A 15014-nucleotide genomic window follows, 5' to 3' on the forward strand; every position below is an offset into this window, starting at 1 on the left:
TATGACTGCATGGAGCACCGTTACCTTCCCACAGAAGTGGTACCTATTGATCTACTCACATTTGCATGTTTTCGAACTGGCAGAAGCTGGGGCTAACAGCAGGAGTTCACCCCACTCCCTGGATTCGAAGCACCAACCTTTCGGCAGCAAGAGCAGCAGCTTAGTGTTTTAACCTGCTGCACCACCAAGGGGCCAGTAATTAGAGTAGGCAGCTGCATATTAAAATTTGTAATAACTGGCTCCAGTTAGCACCAAATACCTGGATGATACAGTCTAGGAATATGTAGATCTGGGACCCCAGGTCTCTCTCATGTAAACTGGTGTCTAAATAGGTGGTGTAATGTTTAGATTTATTAGCCAACTAGCTGTCCCCTGCCACGCGTTGCTGTGGCCCATTCTGTGTATATGTGTTTTGTGTGTGTGTATATGTGTATATGTGTGTGTATATATTTGTGTGTGTATATGTATATGTGGTTTTGTACATATGTTGTAATATATTTTTTATTTTTTGGTTTTTTAAAGACTCTTCCATTATGTTTTTCAGTGTTTCTATGAGTGATGGTCACTCGTTGGCCTGATAGGTGTATTGTGTCCAAATTTGGTGTCAATTTGTCCAGTGGTTTTTGAGTTATGTTAATCCTACAAACGAACATGACATTTTTTTTAATATAGATTACAGAAAGACTATGTAAAGTGCAATGGAGGAGTTCTTATGGGCTAATGAAATTGTAACATGTCAGTTGTTTGAATGCTAAGCCTGTATAGTAGAGCTTTTCAAACTTTTTATGTTGGTGACACTTTTTAGACGTGCATCGTTTTGCGACACAGTAATCCAGTTCTATTAGCAAACCGGAGGTTAAGACAACCTGTTATAAGAGATACAGACACATAAATACACTGTAATAACAAAATGTATGGGAACACAACGTATCTCATTAAAGGTTTTAATTTATATTTCTAAAAATACATTATTTTCTGCTTGTTTCATATAGCTGCAGAGGTTTACCCATTGAATTCATGTGACATAACTACACACTGCAGCCAACACATGAATGCAGGCATGGGCAAACTTCGGCCCTCCAGGTGTTTTGGACTTCAACTCCCACATTTCCTAACGGCCGGTCTATAAAGAAGAGAAGCCCTTTTCAAGGTTGTTGCCTGCTTTCCTGATCTGTAAAAGGAACCAGTTGCTTCCTCCCCTCCCAACCCGACCTTTTCTTGAGGGCAGCAGGGTAGAGTCAATCCTGTTATAGGGAGCTCAGCCTGCTGTGGGGGATTCGTAATTGAGCCCTCGCCCCCATCCCAGATTTGCAACAGCAGCAGGAGCCAAGCTCCTTGAATCTGACATCAAGACTTAACACCTCAGTCTATGTCAGTCCTACATTCAGTGCAAATTGGAATTGGTCGCAATCTTTGTTGGAGGACTGTGTTGTTGATTGTGTGCCTTGACTTATGGCAACCCCTTAGGGGAAAAGAACCTAAATTTTCAGAGTGTCAGATTTGCACTACAACTATCTGCTAGCTGAAGGAATTTTGAAGCTATAGTCACCAAAAAATAACTCTCCTGGGAAATACAGGATTACACATAATCCACCTCCAGAATTTGCACCGGGACTCTAAGATCACTACTGACCAAAAGGTCATCGAGCTCGAAGCCAGCCCAGGTCAGAGTGAGCTTCCGACCAATTTATGTAGCTTGCTGTCGACCTTTGCAGCCCAAAAGACAATGCCATAAAAATCTCCAGCAAGCATGCAAAGAATGAGGAAGTACTTCATCAGTGTCACAAATGGACGTGGAAGCATCAGCTCCCCTGGTGGCTAGAATATCCTCACGAGAAAGCTGAAATGTTAAATAGCCTCTGTGTGTCTGTCTATATATGTTGTGTGTCTATGGCATTGAATGTTTGCCATGTATATGTACATTGTAATCCACCCTGAGTCCCCTGCGAGGTGAGAAGGGCGGAATATAAATATTGTAAATAAATCAATAATAAATCAATAAATTTGCTCTTTGAGGCGTGGCTTATCAGAAATATTAAAAATTAATTAGGTGCTTTGAATGCAATTTTCCTGCTCCTTGGCAGGAGGTCGGACTGGATGGCCCACGAGGTCTCTTCCAACTCTATGATTCCTCTGAGGTAGAGAGAGTGTGGCTTGCCTGAGGCCACATAGTGAGTTTCCATGGTCAAATAGGGATTTGAACCCTGGGCTGCAGAGCCATTGTCCAACACTCAGGTAATCACTCTCAAATTGCATTTAGTGTGATTTTTAGAATTGTACTAATGCACCAGGTGCTAAAATGTAGTTAACTGAGATGTAAAGTATTATTTACCTTGTGTGTGTGTTTTCTGGGTTTTTTTAAAAGGCCAATTATATTAAAATGAGAGAAGTATATATATATGTGTGTGTGTGTATTGATGGATGGATAAAATGGCTCTTGGGTGTATGACGTTGTGGATGAAAAATGGAAGACATCCAGGCCTCCAGCTGTGAAAACACTGCCGCTAGAGATTCTTGGGGTGCTTGCAGGTGAAGCTTTTATCCTATAATTGCGCTTTATCATTCATGAAACTTTATGGGGAGGGAGAACATGGCATCGTCTTGCATATTTCACCCTCCTGTCCTACTGCTTCTTTGTTTTTTCATTCCCTGGTAGCATCTTGCTTTGGAAATAATTGTTGTAACAAGCTGTGGATTTTCTTGGCTTGGTTTTTTGTGTTCTCCTCCCTTTGGGGAAATTTGGGAAAATATCGAAAACTATCTCTGCAGGTTTACATGCCAGAAGCAAGAAAATAAAAGTAGGAGTCTCACAAGGATGAGTTACGTGCCAAATGCTTACTTCCAGGCTGCTGCATTGCAATAGTGGAATTTGTGCACAGCTCTGCCTGAAGGTTCAAGGCTCATTGAATCACCCCATGCTGCTTTCTCTTTTTAAAAACCTTTTATTAAAGTTTCAGTACCAATAGCAAGACAAACTCCTTCCCCACAGAGTCCTATAAATTATATCCACCCATGACCACAGTTGCTCCAGTAACAACTAATATCTAGTGATCAGAGTCATGTAAAACTTTTGACTGTAAATATTTTGGTGTGATATGTGATAACACATATGACATGTCACACCAGAATATTTACCTGCCTTTTAGTTAGACTAGTTTTCAAATACCACATCAATTAATAAAAAACAAAATGTTTTTTTAAAATAAACTTTTCACAATATGCAGTTTAATATCCTATAGAACTCCCAAATTTGGGTCCCAGATACTGTTGAATTTATTTGCCAGTATGGAGTTGCTAATTGCCTTTGTTTAACCACCCAGCTCCATTTGGTACTTATAAAACTGATTTGATTCATAGTGTTGGAAAAGACCGCAAAAACCATCCAGCCTTTGTTTAAAAACCATCAAAGAAGTAGAGTTCACCACTGTCAGAGGCAGTCATTTGAAGCCATCTGTTTGTGGTCTATTCTCTGCAGCAAGAGAAAACAAGCTTGTTCGATCTTCTCGATGATATTTAAACATGGCTGTCATAATCCATTCTTACTCTTCTCTTTTCTGGGCGAAACATTTCCAGCTCCCGTGTTCCATCATTCAGTCTTTGTTTGCTTAAGACCAAAAGTCATTGTGAAACAAAAATAAGAGCACACTCATGATAGATGGCCCACCAATGTTATGGATTAAGGTAAAGGTAAAGGCTTCCCTTTGACATTAAGTCTAGTCATGTCAGACTCTTGGGGGTGATACTCTTCTCCATTTCTAGACTGTCCATAGACATTTCCAAGGTCATGTGGCCAGCATGACTGCGTGGAGCACTGTTACCTTCCCACAGAAATGGCACCTATTGAGCTACTCACATTTGCATGTTTTTGAACTGCTAGATTGGCAGAAGCTGGGACTAACAGTGGGAGCTCACCCCATCCCGCGGATTCGAACCACCAACTTTCCGATCAACAAGTTCAGCAGCCCAGCAGCACCTCTGCGGCTTCTTGTTATGGTTTAATATACGATATATATTTCCATCTAATTTTAAGGGCATTGGTTACAGTCAGCATTTTTTATTATTTATTATTTTATTTATTTACAACATTTGTATACCGCTTTTCTCACCCCGAAGGGGACTCAAAGCGGTTTCCACATAGGTAATGGCAAAATTCAATGCCAGCACAAACAATTACAATTATACACTACGTTGTTGTTGTTCATTCGTTCAGTCGTCTCCGACTCTTCGTGACCTCGTGGACCAGCCCACGCCAGAGCTCCCTGTCGGCCGTCACCACCCCCAGCTCCTTCAAGGTCAGTCCAGTCACTTCAAGGATGCCATCCATCCATCTTGCCCTAGGTCGGCCCCTCTTCCTTTTGCCTTCCACTTTCCCCAGCATAATTGTTTTCTCTAGGCTTTGCTGTCTCCTCATGATGTGGCCAAAGTACTTCAACTTTGTCTCTAGTATCCTTCCTTCCAGTGAGCAGACGGGTTTTATTTCCTGGAGGATGGACTGGTTGGATCTTCTCGCAGTCCAAGGCACTCTCAGCACTTTCCTCCAGCACCACAGCTCAAAAGCATCGATCTTCCTTCGCTCAGCCTTCCCTAAGGTCCAGCTCTCACATCCGTAGGTGACTACAGGGAATACCATGGCTTTGACTAGGCGGATCTTTGTTGCCAGTCTGATGTCTCTACTCTTCACTATTTTATCGAGACTGGACATTGCTCTCCTCCCAAGAAGTAAGCGTCTTCTGATTTCCTGGCTACAGTCTGCATCTGCAGTAATCTTTGCACCTAGAAATACAAAGTCTGTCACGGCCTCCACATTTTCTCCCTCTATTTTCCAGTTGTCAATCATTCTTGTTGCCATAATCTTGGTTTTTTTGACGTTCAGCTGCAACCCGGCTTTTGCGCTTTCTTCTTTCACCTTGATTAGAAGGCTCCTCAGCTCCTCCTCGCTTTCGGCCATCAGAGTGGTGTCATCTGCATATCTGAGGTTGTTAATGTTTCTTCCAGCAATTTTCACCCCAGCTTTGCATTCATCAAGCCCTGCACATCGCATGATGTGTTCTGCATACAAGTTAAAAAGGTTGGGTGAGAGTATGCAGCCTTGCCGTACGCCTTTCCCAATCTTGAACCAGTCTGTTGTTCCGTGGTCAGTTCTGACTGTTGCGACTTGGTCCTTGTACAGATTCCTCAGGAGCGAGACAAGGTGGCTTGGTATGCCCATCCCACCAAGAACTTGCCACAATTTATTATGATCCACACAGTCAAAGGCTTTAGAATAGTCAATGAAGCAGAAGTAGATGTTTTTCTGAAACTCCCTGCCTTTCTCCATTATCCAGCGGATATTGGCAATCTGGTCTCTCGTTCCTCTGCCTTTTCTAAACCCAGCTTGAACATCTGGCAACTCTCGCTCCATGTATTGCTGGAGTCTTCCTTGCAGGATCTTGAGCATTACCTTACTGGCATGAGAAATAAGGGCCACTGTACGGAAGTTGGAGCAGTCTTTCGCATTTCCCTTTTTTGGTATGGGGATGTAAGTTGATTTTTTCCAGTCTGATGGCCATTCTTGTGTTTTCCATATTTGCTGGCATATGGCATGCATCACCTTGACAGCATCATCTTTTAAGATTTTAAACAGTTCAGCTGGGATCCCGTCGTCTCCTGCTGCCTTGTTGTTAGCAATGCTTCTTAAGGCCCATTCAACCTCACTCCTCAGGATGTCTGGTTCTAATTCATTCACCACACCGTCAAAGCTGTCCTCGATATTGTTATCCTTCCTATACAGATCTTCTGTATAATCTCGCCACCTTCTCTTGATCTCTTCAGCTTCTGTTAGGTCCCTGCCATCTTTGTTTCTTATCATACCAATTTTTGCCTGAAATTTACCTCCAATGTTTCTAATTTTCTGGAAGAGGTCTCTTGTCCTTCCTATTCTGTTGTCTTCTTCCACTTCCATGCATTGCTTGTTTAAAAATAGTTCCTTGTCTCTTCTGGCTAACCTCTGGAATTGCGCATTTAACTGGGCATATCTCCCCTTATTATCCCTGTTTCCTTTTGCTTTCCTCCTTTCTTGGGCTACTTCCAGTGTCTCAGCAGACAACCATTTTGCCTTCTTGGTTTTCTTTTTCTTTGGGACGTACTTTGTTGCCGCCTCCTGAACAATGTCGCGGACTTCTGTCCATAGTTCTTCTGGGACTCTGTTTACTAAATCTAGCCCTTCAAATCTGTTCTTCACTTCCACTGTATATTCGCTAGGAATGTTAGTGAGATCATATCTAACTGGTCTGTGTATTTTCCCTGATCTCTTTAGTTTTATTCTAAATTGAGCAATAAGAAGTTCGTGATCTGAGCTACAGTCAGCCCCAGGTCTTGTTTTCACCGACTGGATGGATGTCCGCCACCTTTGGCTGCAAAGGATGTAGTCAGTCTGATTTCGGTGTTGACCATCTGGTGAGGTCCATGTGTAAAGCCGTCTTTTAGGTTGTTGGAAGAGAGTATTCGTTATACACAGCGAGTTTTCCTGGCAAAATTCTATCAGCCTGCGTCCCGCTTCATTTTGTTCTCCCAGACCATGCTTGCCTGTGATCCCAGTTGTCATTTGACTTCCCACCTTGGCATTCCAGTCTCCTGTAATGAAAATAATGTCTCTTTTTGGTGTATTATCCAGTAGGTCCTGCAGATCCTCATAGAACTGATCTACTTCTGCTTCTTCAGCAGCTGTGGTTGGGGCATATATTTGGATCACTGTAATGTTGAAAGGCTTTCCTTGCACTCGAATTGAGATCATTCTGTCATTTTTTGGGTTGTATCCAAGCACTGCTTTAGCGAATTTCTTATTAATTATGAAGGCTACTCCATTTCTTCTATGTTCCTCTTGTCCACAGTAGTAGATCTGGTGGTCATCTGATGTGAAGATTATACACTACAGTTAGACATTAATCAAATTAAAACAATACATCCATAAGCAATAAAACAATCATTAAAACCATAAAACAGTCTTGTCTGTCAAATCGCCGTTCCAGTCATTGTCTTTCCGAAATGCTGCATATGTTTATTCTACTGCCTGAAGGCCTGGTCCAAAAACCATGATTTTAATTTATTTCTAAAAGTCAGGAGGGAGGGAGCGGATCTTACCTCATTTGGGAATGTGTTCCATAGGCGGGGGGCCACAGCCGAGAAGGCCCTGTCTCTCGTCCCCGCCAGGCGCATCTGTGCTGTTGACGGGAGCGAGAGCAGGGCCTCCTCAGATGATCTTAGATTACGAGGTGGGACGTAGGGGTGGATGCATTCAGACAAGTAAGCTGGGCCAGAACCGTATAGAGCTGGTTTAATATACTATATATATATCCATCTAATTTTAAGGGCATTGGTTTTAGTCAGCATTTTTTTTATTATTGATTGATTGATTTTTGATGGGAACAATACATTCAAAACAATATACATAAAAATGAAAGAAAGAGACAAGTAAAAGCAAGTGGGAGAAGGAGAAAAGACATGTAAGGGAAACACAGTAGAGCTCTGATACACCCACACCAGTCCTGACTATAATGAAAAAGGATTTTTTAAAAAATCTGTCATTTCGTGAATCAATCTCCTGAAATTACTGATAACCATAACCTCAGATAGCTAGATTTATTATTGCTCAAAAACTCCACAAATGGTTTCTAATCTTTTAAAAAATCTTCAGTTAGCTTATCCTTCAAATCCACATTAATTTGTCAATTTGGGCCAGTTCAGCAACCTTGACAATCCATTTTCTTATGGCAAATTTGATATGTAGTACATTTGTTCTGATCAGTCAGAAGTAAAAAGAAAATGATTTATGAGAAATGATGTGTGGATGACCAGATGGGGAAGAAGAGTTAGTTGTTCCAGAGGTTTAATTGAGCAGAGATTTCAATCCAGATCCATCGTCTTGCTTGCCAGGTCAGGAAGAAAGCTGTCCCAGGGCTCTTGTCGGTTTTCCTCTGCTTATTACATGGGGTTTATTTACCATCGGTCACGTGGTGAAATGCAGTTTGTCAACAAGGGGCAGAAATACACGTCATTCCTTAGATTGCATTAAGGGCAAAGGGGAGGTTTGCACCCTGCTGCAGCTTTGTCAAGAAATAGCACTAGTTGATGAGTTGCCTGTGTACCAAGCTGGCCGTGGCTCCTTTTGGGCAGGGATCTCATCTCCGCATGGCCTGCAACTTCCTGTCACAGCGTAATCCCCTTAATCCTGCTTTAGCTCTGTTAATTTTCCTCCTTTCCTCTTTTTCTGATCCGCTTTCTCCGTGGCGCATGAATCCCCATGTTCACCGGCCAAGCCTGCGACGACTGAAGGGCAGCAGTGGCCTGCCGACCTTCCAGGCTGTCTCCGGAGCGCCTCGTACCATGTGGCAGGGGCCCTGGGATGGTGGCGGTGCCTGAATGTATCCCATTCTCTCTGTCTTACAGGCTGTGCAGTCTCCGTCTGAAAAAGCTGACCGTGTTGAGGGAACTGGACAAAGAGCTTAGCTCCGTCCTCATCGCCGTCAAGATACAGGTAAGCTGCCGGCGGGTTGTCCTCAGGTGTCTCTGTGGAACATCATAAGGATGGGTACTTCAATTCAACTTGTTACTCTTTCCCTTTCTCCTTCTGCTGCATCCTATTTTCAGTTTGGTCGCTCCAGATGTTAGCCCTCTGCCATTTGCAGGAGCCTACTCATTAGCCGCACAGGTTTTAATTTTTAATTCGTTGCACAGGTTTTAATTTTTAAAGCTGGAGAAGTGGGGGGTGAAGCCACGAGCTTAATTGTTTGTGCATATGGGCCTCCTGCCTTGCGGAAAATATTGAGCGTTTTCTGATGTTGCTTATAAGTGATTTGGATCCGGTTGACCGTCTGGCATTGCTGTAGACTGGCAAGATTAGGTAAGAAGAGCCCAGAAGGGCTCAGTGGGACAGAACGGTGTTATCCATTATGCAAAAGGATCCTGCAGTTATGAGATACAGGAGTTTTAGGCTCTTGCTTAAAATATAATCTGTTGTTTGGTATATATCCATACCCTTCTCTATACCTATCTATTAGCAATTTTCTGATAGAGAGTAAAATTGTTTTTCCCAAGTGAAGGATTCTTGGGATGCTGAAATGAGAGGCAGGAAATAATATTTGCATGTTATAACCCAATATCTCATGTATATTCCTGAGTATGTCAGGATACCATATGTGTGCCCTTTGGCTACAACTTTTCCCTCTGGAAGCCCAGTAGGGGTTGGCAGGTAATTGTTCTGGACTGGCACAGGTCCATTGACCACTGTTTTAAGTATCAGTGTAGTCTAACCAGTGAATCCTTGGCTCTCTCGATATAATAATAATAATAATAATAATAATAATAATAATAATACCACTGTTTTAAGTATCAGTGTAGTCTAACCAGTGAATCCTTGGCTCTCTCGATATAATAATAATAATAATAATAATAATAATAATAATAACCACTGTTTTAAGTATCAGTGTAGACTAACCAGTCAATCCTTGGCTCTCTAGATGTAGTAGTAGTAGTATTATTATTATTTATTTATTTATTTTTTGCATTTATTGACCGCCCCTCTCAGCCCGAGGGCGACTCGGGGCGGTGAACAGCAACAAAAAAGGACCGTGTACAATAAATCAAGACAATACAAACCAGACAATACAACATGACATATACTTATACTAAAAATCCGCTTCGTCAAGTCCTGGGGTCATAGCCAAAATTCATAATCCTAGTCCATTCCAGTGTCGTTCAAGATACTCTCAGTTGAAGGCCTGCTCGAAGAGCCATGTTTTCAGGCCCTTACGAAAGGCCATCAAGGAGGGCGCCTGTCTAACTTCAACAGGGAGGGTGTAGTAGTAGTAGTAGTAATAACAACAACAACAACAACAACAACCGCAACATTTATATTCCACCTATCTCTCCAGGGGCACTCAGGGCAGAATTGTTGTTGTTTATTCATTCAGTCCTTTCTCACTCTTCGTGACCTCATGGACCAGAGCTCCCTGTCCACCATGGCCACCTCCCTCTATTTCAAGCTCAGGCCAATCACTCCAAGGATACCATCCATACATCTTGCCCTTGGTTGACCCCTCTTCCATTTTCCCTCCATTTTCCCCATCATCATTATCTTCTCCAAGCTTTCCTGTCTTCTTATTAGGTGGCCAAAGTACTTCAGCTTTGCCTCCAATTTTCTTCCTTCTAGTGAGCACTTGGGCTTTATTTCCTGGAGTATGGTCTGGTTTGATCTTCTCGCAGTCCAAGGCACTCTCAAAATTTTCCTTGAACACACAGTTCAAAAGTGTTTATCTTCCTTTGCTCAACCTTCCTTATGGTCCAGCTCTTGCATCCATAGTTTACTACAGGGAATACCATTGCTTTAATTATGCAGATCTTGATTGCCAGTGTGATGTTTCTACTCTTCACTACTTTATCGAGATTGGTCATTGCTCTCCTCCCAGGACCTAAACATCTTCTGATTTCCTGGCTGCAGTCTGTGCCTGCAGTCATCTTCGCGCCTAGAAATACAAAGGATGTCACTGCCCCCACGCTTTCTCCCTCTATTTGTAAGTTGTCAATCAGTCTGGTTGCCATAATCTTGGTTGTTTTTATGTTTTCCTGCAAGCCAGCTTTTGCACTTTCTTCTTTCACCTTGGTTAAAAGGCTCCTCAGCTCCTCCTCAATTTCATCCATCAAAGTGGTATCATCTTCATATCTAAGGTTGTTAATGTTTCTTCCAGCAATTTTAACTCCAGCCTTGGATTCATCAATGCCCACATGCTGCATGATGCATTCTGAATACAAGTTGAATAGGTAGGGTGAGAGTATACAGCCCTGCCCTACTACTTGCCCAATTTTGAACCAGTCTGTTGTTCCATGGTCTGTTTATACTGTTGCTACTTGGTCATTATACAGATTCCTCAGGAGACAGACAACATGACTTGGCATCCCCATACCAACAAGAACTTGCCACAGTTTATTGTGATCCACACAGTCAAAGGCCTTAAAATAGTCGATAAAACAGAAATAAATGTTTTTCTGAAACTCACATTCCTCCATTATCCAGTGGATATTGGCAATTTGGTCTCTCATTCCTCTGCCTTTTCGGATTATAACACACTAAAAACACATAGAGGCAAACATTCAGTGCCTCACCACAAAAGCAGACAAGGATACAATTAATAACCCACCCAATCCCAACACCAATTGACACTAAACGACCAATTATAAATAAAAGCTGATATTGCAGTTACATAATAAAGTTATATCTAACCATTAAAAACATAAACAATTATTTCAACCATAAAAACATGAACCTCAATTTAACAAGCTCATGAAAGTTCACTAATTTTTTAAAAATATATATTTAAAAATTCAAGTTTGGCTATTGCCATAATATCTGACAGCACCAGACCGACTTCAGGTCCCAGAATCTCACACCACTATGTTAGCTGGAGCTTTATTCAAAGCCCACTAGTCTTACTAGTTACTTTCTGGAAATTCAGTATCACACCAAAAAGCCAATATTGGTCCTTTAGATCTTTCCCACAAATTCCTGATCACCTTTCACCCTTGCTTCCTGCACATGTTTTGTTTTCCAGCCTAACTTTTATGTATAGCTTCTCCTCCCTCGTATCTGACAAATAAATCTAACAAATAATGGCAACAGAATGATAGTAACACATGCCAATACAGTTTTGCAGATCCATGCAACAAAGACCATTAAGAAACCAATCCCGTAAGGTCATCTTGCCAAGGGCCGTTGAAATGGTGGCCTTCTTGCTTTTGAGTAATCACTTATCAAACAAAGATCTTCTGCTCTTGGGCTTGTTTCAAGAGTCCATCTCATAAAGTAAAGACACATCTCATAAATTAGACAAAATGCTGGTTTTAATGAAATATCTCCCTGTTACGCTGAGAGGCCTTGTGTCCTGAACTTCAGAGATGCTGTCAGGGGCATCTCTCTCCCTCCCTCCTGCTCTCCCTCCCTCGTCTTCTTGGATAGCTTCCATCTGGGGATGTTAAATGTGCTGTTCTTGTCCCTTGAGTCTCGTAACCTTCTAGGAGTAAAGAAAAATATGATGCGCATTACAAGAATATATGAATACAGCCAGTGCGCTGTGGCAGCTATCTCAGCACCAGAATGCAGGTGCTTTTTAAAGAAGCTTTTAAACTCTTACACACACAGTGGAGATTGAAATAGAAGTATAGTTTGTTTTAGTGCATATTTCCTGCAGAAAGCATTTCATTACAGCCCTTCAGGGCTGTTTTGTGCATCATGATTTTGAGGGGTAAGTGGACGTCTCCAGGGCCTATGGGGGGTCCAGCTGGTGCAGAGAGCGATGGAGGGGCGCATGAATCTCTGACACTCAAAAGCTATCTACTTTGTTCATATTTTATCATAACCCTATTGCAAAGAAGGAAAAACCTCAACTATAAAATTTCCTATTATACTGTTATCTTTATTATAAAGACTTAACTGAGAATTTAAGGTCTGTTGGGACCTTAAATCCTCAATTTTGAGAGGAAAGGGAGCTCAAAGCAGTCTTGTTCTGTTTGCAAAATTTCTTTCAGAGGCCCTGGATGTCTACACTTAAAAAATTGTAAGAAGGAGCAAATGAGTCTTTGAAAATATGTGTGAAGAAGAGAGGCAGGCTCCAGGGAACAATAATTGGTTCCCTGCCAGGTGTTTGCTTCATGGCAAATTAAGTTTGCTGCAGTGTATGGAAAAGTTACTTTTAGGGGTTATAGTTCCCAGAATTCAGTCTGAAGGGAGAGCAAACTAAAACTCTCTTTCCATTGGAAGGCTAAGACCTAACCGATGATGATGATGATGATGATAACAATTAATTGAAAGAAACATTCCCAATGCATCCAAATATTTTTATTAGGGATGACAAACATGAACTGGAATACAAACAAAGATAAACATATACAACTATAGTGGCGAGGTTAGTCTATGCCCGAGTATGGAGACAAAAAGACCTACCATCAAGAGAAGAATGGATTGAGAAAATGCTAGAAATTATGAGCATGGATAAATTAACATCATTAGTCTCTAAGTCACAAGGTAGATATATAAAAACAACAGACTGGACTCGTTTCACAGAATGGCTGAAATAAAATAAAGTAAAATTATTAATCTAAATAGAAGAAAGCTGACAGAAGATTTATTTATTTATTTATTTACCTTACTTATATACCGCTGTTCTCAGCCCGAAGGCGACTCACAGCGGTTCACAACAAATACGAACAGCAAAAATTTAGTGCTACAGTATAGAAACAGGTAACAACCTAACACATTACACAATTAATAAACAGTTACTACAATACCCATTCACTGTCGTCTCGTCATCAAAAACATGTTCCAGATTCGTCATCCATTGATGCCATCACTGAGGATACAACAAAAAACAGCAAAAAGGAATATAAGAAAAATTAAAACAACATAGGGAAGAACGGAAGAACAAATACCCCTATACCTAACCCTCTCTGTACCTCCCCATATTTTCCACCCCTTTTGATACCCCTCATCTTTTTCTCTCTCTTTTTTTCTCTTCTCTTTTTTCCCTCAACTACCCCTTTCCCTTCTCCCCTATGTTTTTACCCTTTTCCCCACTTTTTAAAATGCAATTTGGAAACTTTTAATAAAAAATATTATTAATAATAATAACAATTTTCTTATATCCCGCCACCATCTCCCCGAGGGGACTCAGGACGGTTTACTGACAGCACAAAGAGCCTAAAAACAAAATATAAGAGTGAGCACACTATAAAATACAATAAAATAAAACACATGCACATATGAAAACATCAACTCGGACTCAATCAAGCTGCGATCCTCTAACCGTGGCTGTAAATTACTGACACCACAGCCGGGCTGTAAACATTGGAATAAAATAAGTATTATTATTATTATTATTATTATTATTATTATATTATAACTTTATTTGTACCCCGCCAGCATCTCCCAAGGGACTCGATGTGGCTTACCCAGGCCGAAGCCCCAAAAACACAATACAACAATACAATACCAAGCAAATTAAAACAGTTACTCTCCATTACTAAAGTACCAGCTTCAGTAATGGAGAGGGGGCATGGGATAAAGTGCAGGATGTGCAACTACTACATAGGACAACTAGGGGCTAAATATTCTCAAAGGCTTGATTGAAAAAAGCCCTCTTCCTTGTCCGACCCAATTGCACTTGTATCGGTGGCGGGATTGAGAGGAGGGCCTCCCCGACAGATCTTAGAACTCGAGTCAGTTCATGGGGGGGGGGGGGGGGGGATGCCATCATGAAGATAGGCAGGACCAATGCTGTTTAAGGTTTTACAGGTGATAATTAGCACTTTGAATTGGGACCTGAAACTTATCGGTAGCAATTGAGCTGCTTTAGTAGGGGCATCGTGTGCTTCCTATAGCTAGCTCCGGTTGGTAGCCTGGCTGCAAATTTAGGACCAATTGCAGATTCTGAGCCATCTTCAAAGGCAGCCCCACATAGAGTGCATTACAGTAATCCAGTCTTGATGTAATGAAAGCATGGACCACCGTGGCCAAGTCCAGCTTCTCGAGGTACGGTCACAGGTGGTGCACATACTTTAACTGTGCAAAGGCCCTCACAGTCACCACCAACACCTGAGCTTCAAGCATCAGCGCTGAATCCAGGAGGACCCCCAGACTGCGGACCTTTGTCCTCAAGGGAAGTGTAATCCCATCAAGCACAGGTTGCCACCCTATACCCCGATCGGCCTCACGACTGACCAGTCTTGTCTGGATTAAGCTTCAGCTTGTTAGCCCTCATCCAACCCATCACAGCAGCTAGGCACTGGTCCAGGATCCAGCTTCCTTGGAGTTCAGTGGAAAGGAATAATAGAGTTGTGTGTCATCTGCGTAGAGATGGCACCGAACTCGAAAACTCCAGATGACTTCTTCCAGTGGTTTCATGTAGATAGTAAAAAGCAGGCCTTTGATTTTTAAGGCAGGGCTTTGATTTTTTTTTTTTATTCCTGTAGCAGAATGCATTGTCATATGG

At 41.8% G+C, this 15014-nt stretch overlaps 1 protein-coding gene across 4 annotated transcripts in view; it reads left to right on the top strand.

Annotated features, from left to right (window-relative positions):
- Positions 1-15014, top strand: part of LOC132761515 (phosphofurin acidic cluster sorting protein 2-like) — a 290761-nt gene that overhangs the window by 193257 nt on the left and 82490 nt on the right. For all 4 annotated transcript variants that reach the window (XM_060754450.2, XM_060754451.2, XM_060754452.2 and 1 more), the window contains exon 2: positions 8425-8512. In XM_060754450.2, the coding sequence (XP_060610433.2) occupies positions 8425-8512 (88 nt within the window). The remainder of the gene's footprint in view (positions 1-8424; positions 8513-15014) is intronic.

Source organism: Anolis sagrei, chromosome 1, assembly GCF_037176765.1.
Source record: "Anolis sagrei isolate rAnoSag1 chromosome 1, rAnoSag1.mat, whole genome shotgun sequence".
Classification (NCBI taxonomy): domain Eukaryota; kingdom Metazoa; phylum Chordata; class Lepidosauria; order Squamata; family Dactyloidae; genus Anolis; species Anolis sagrei.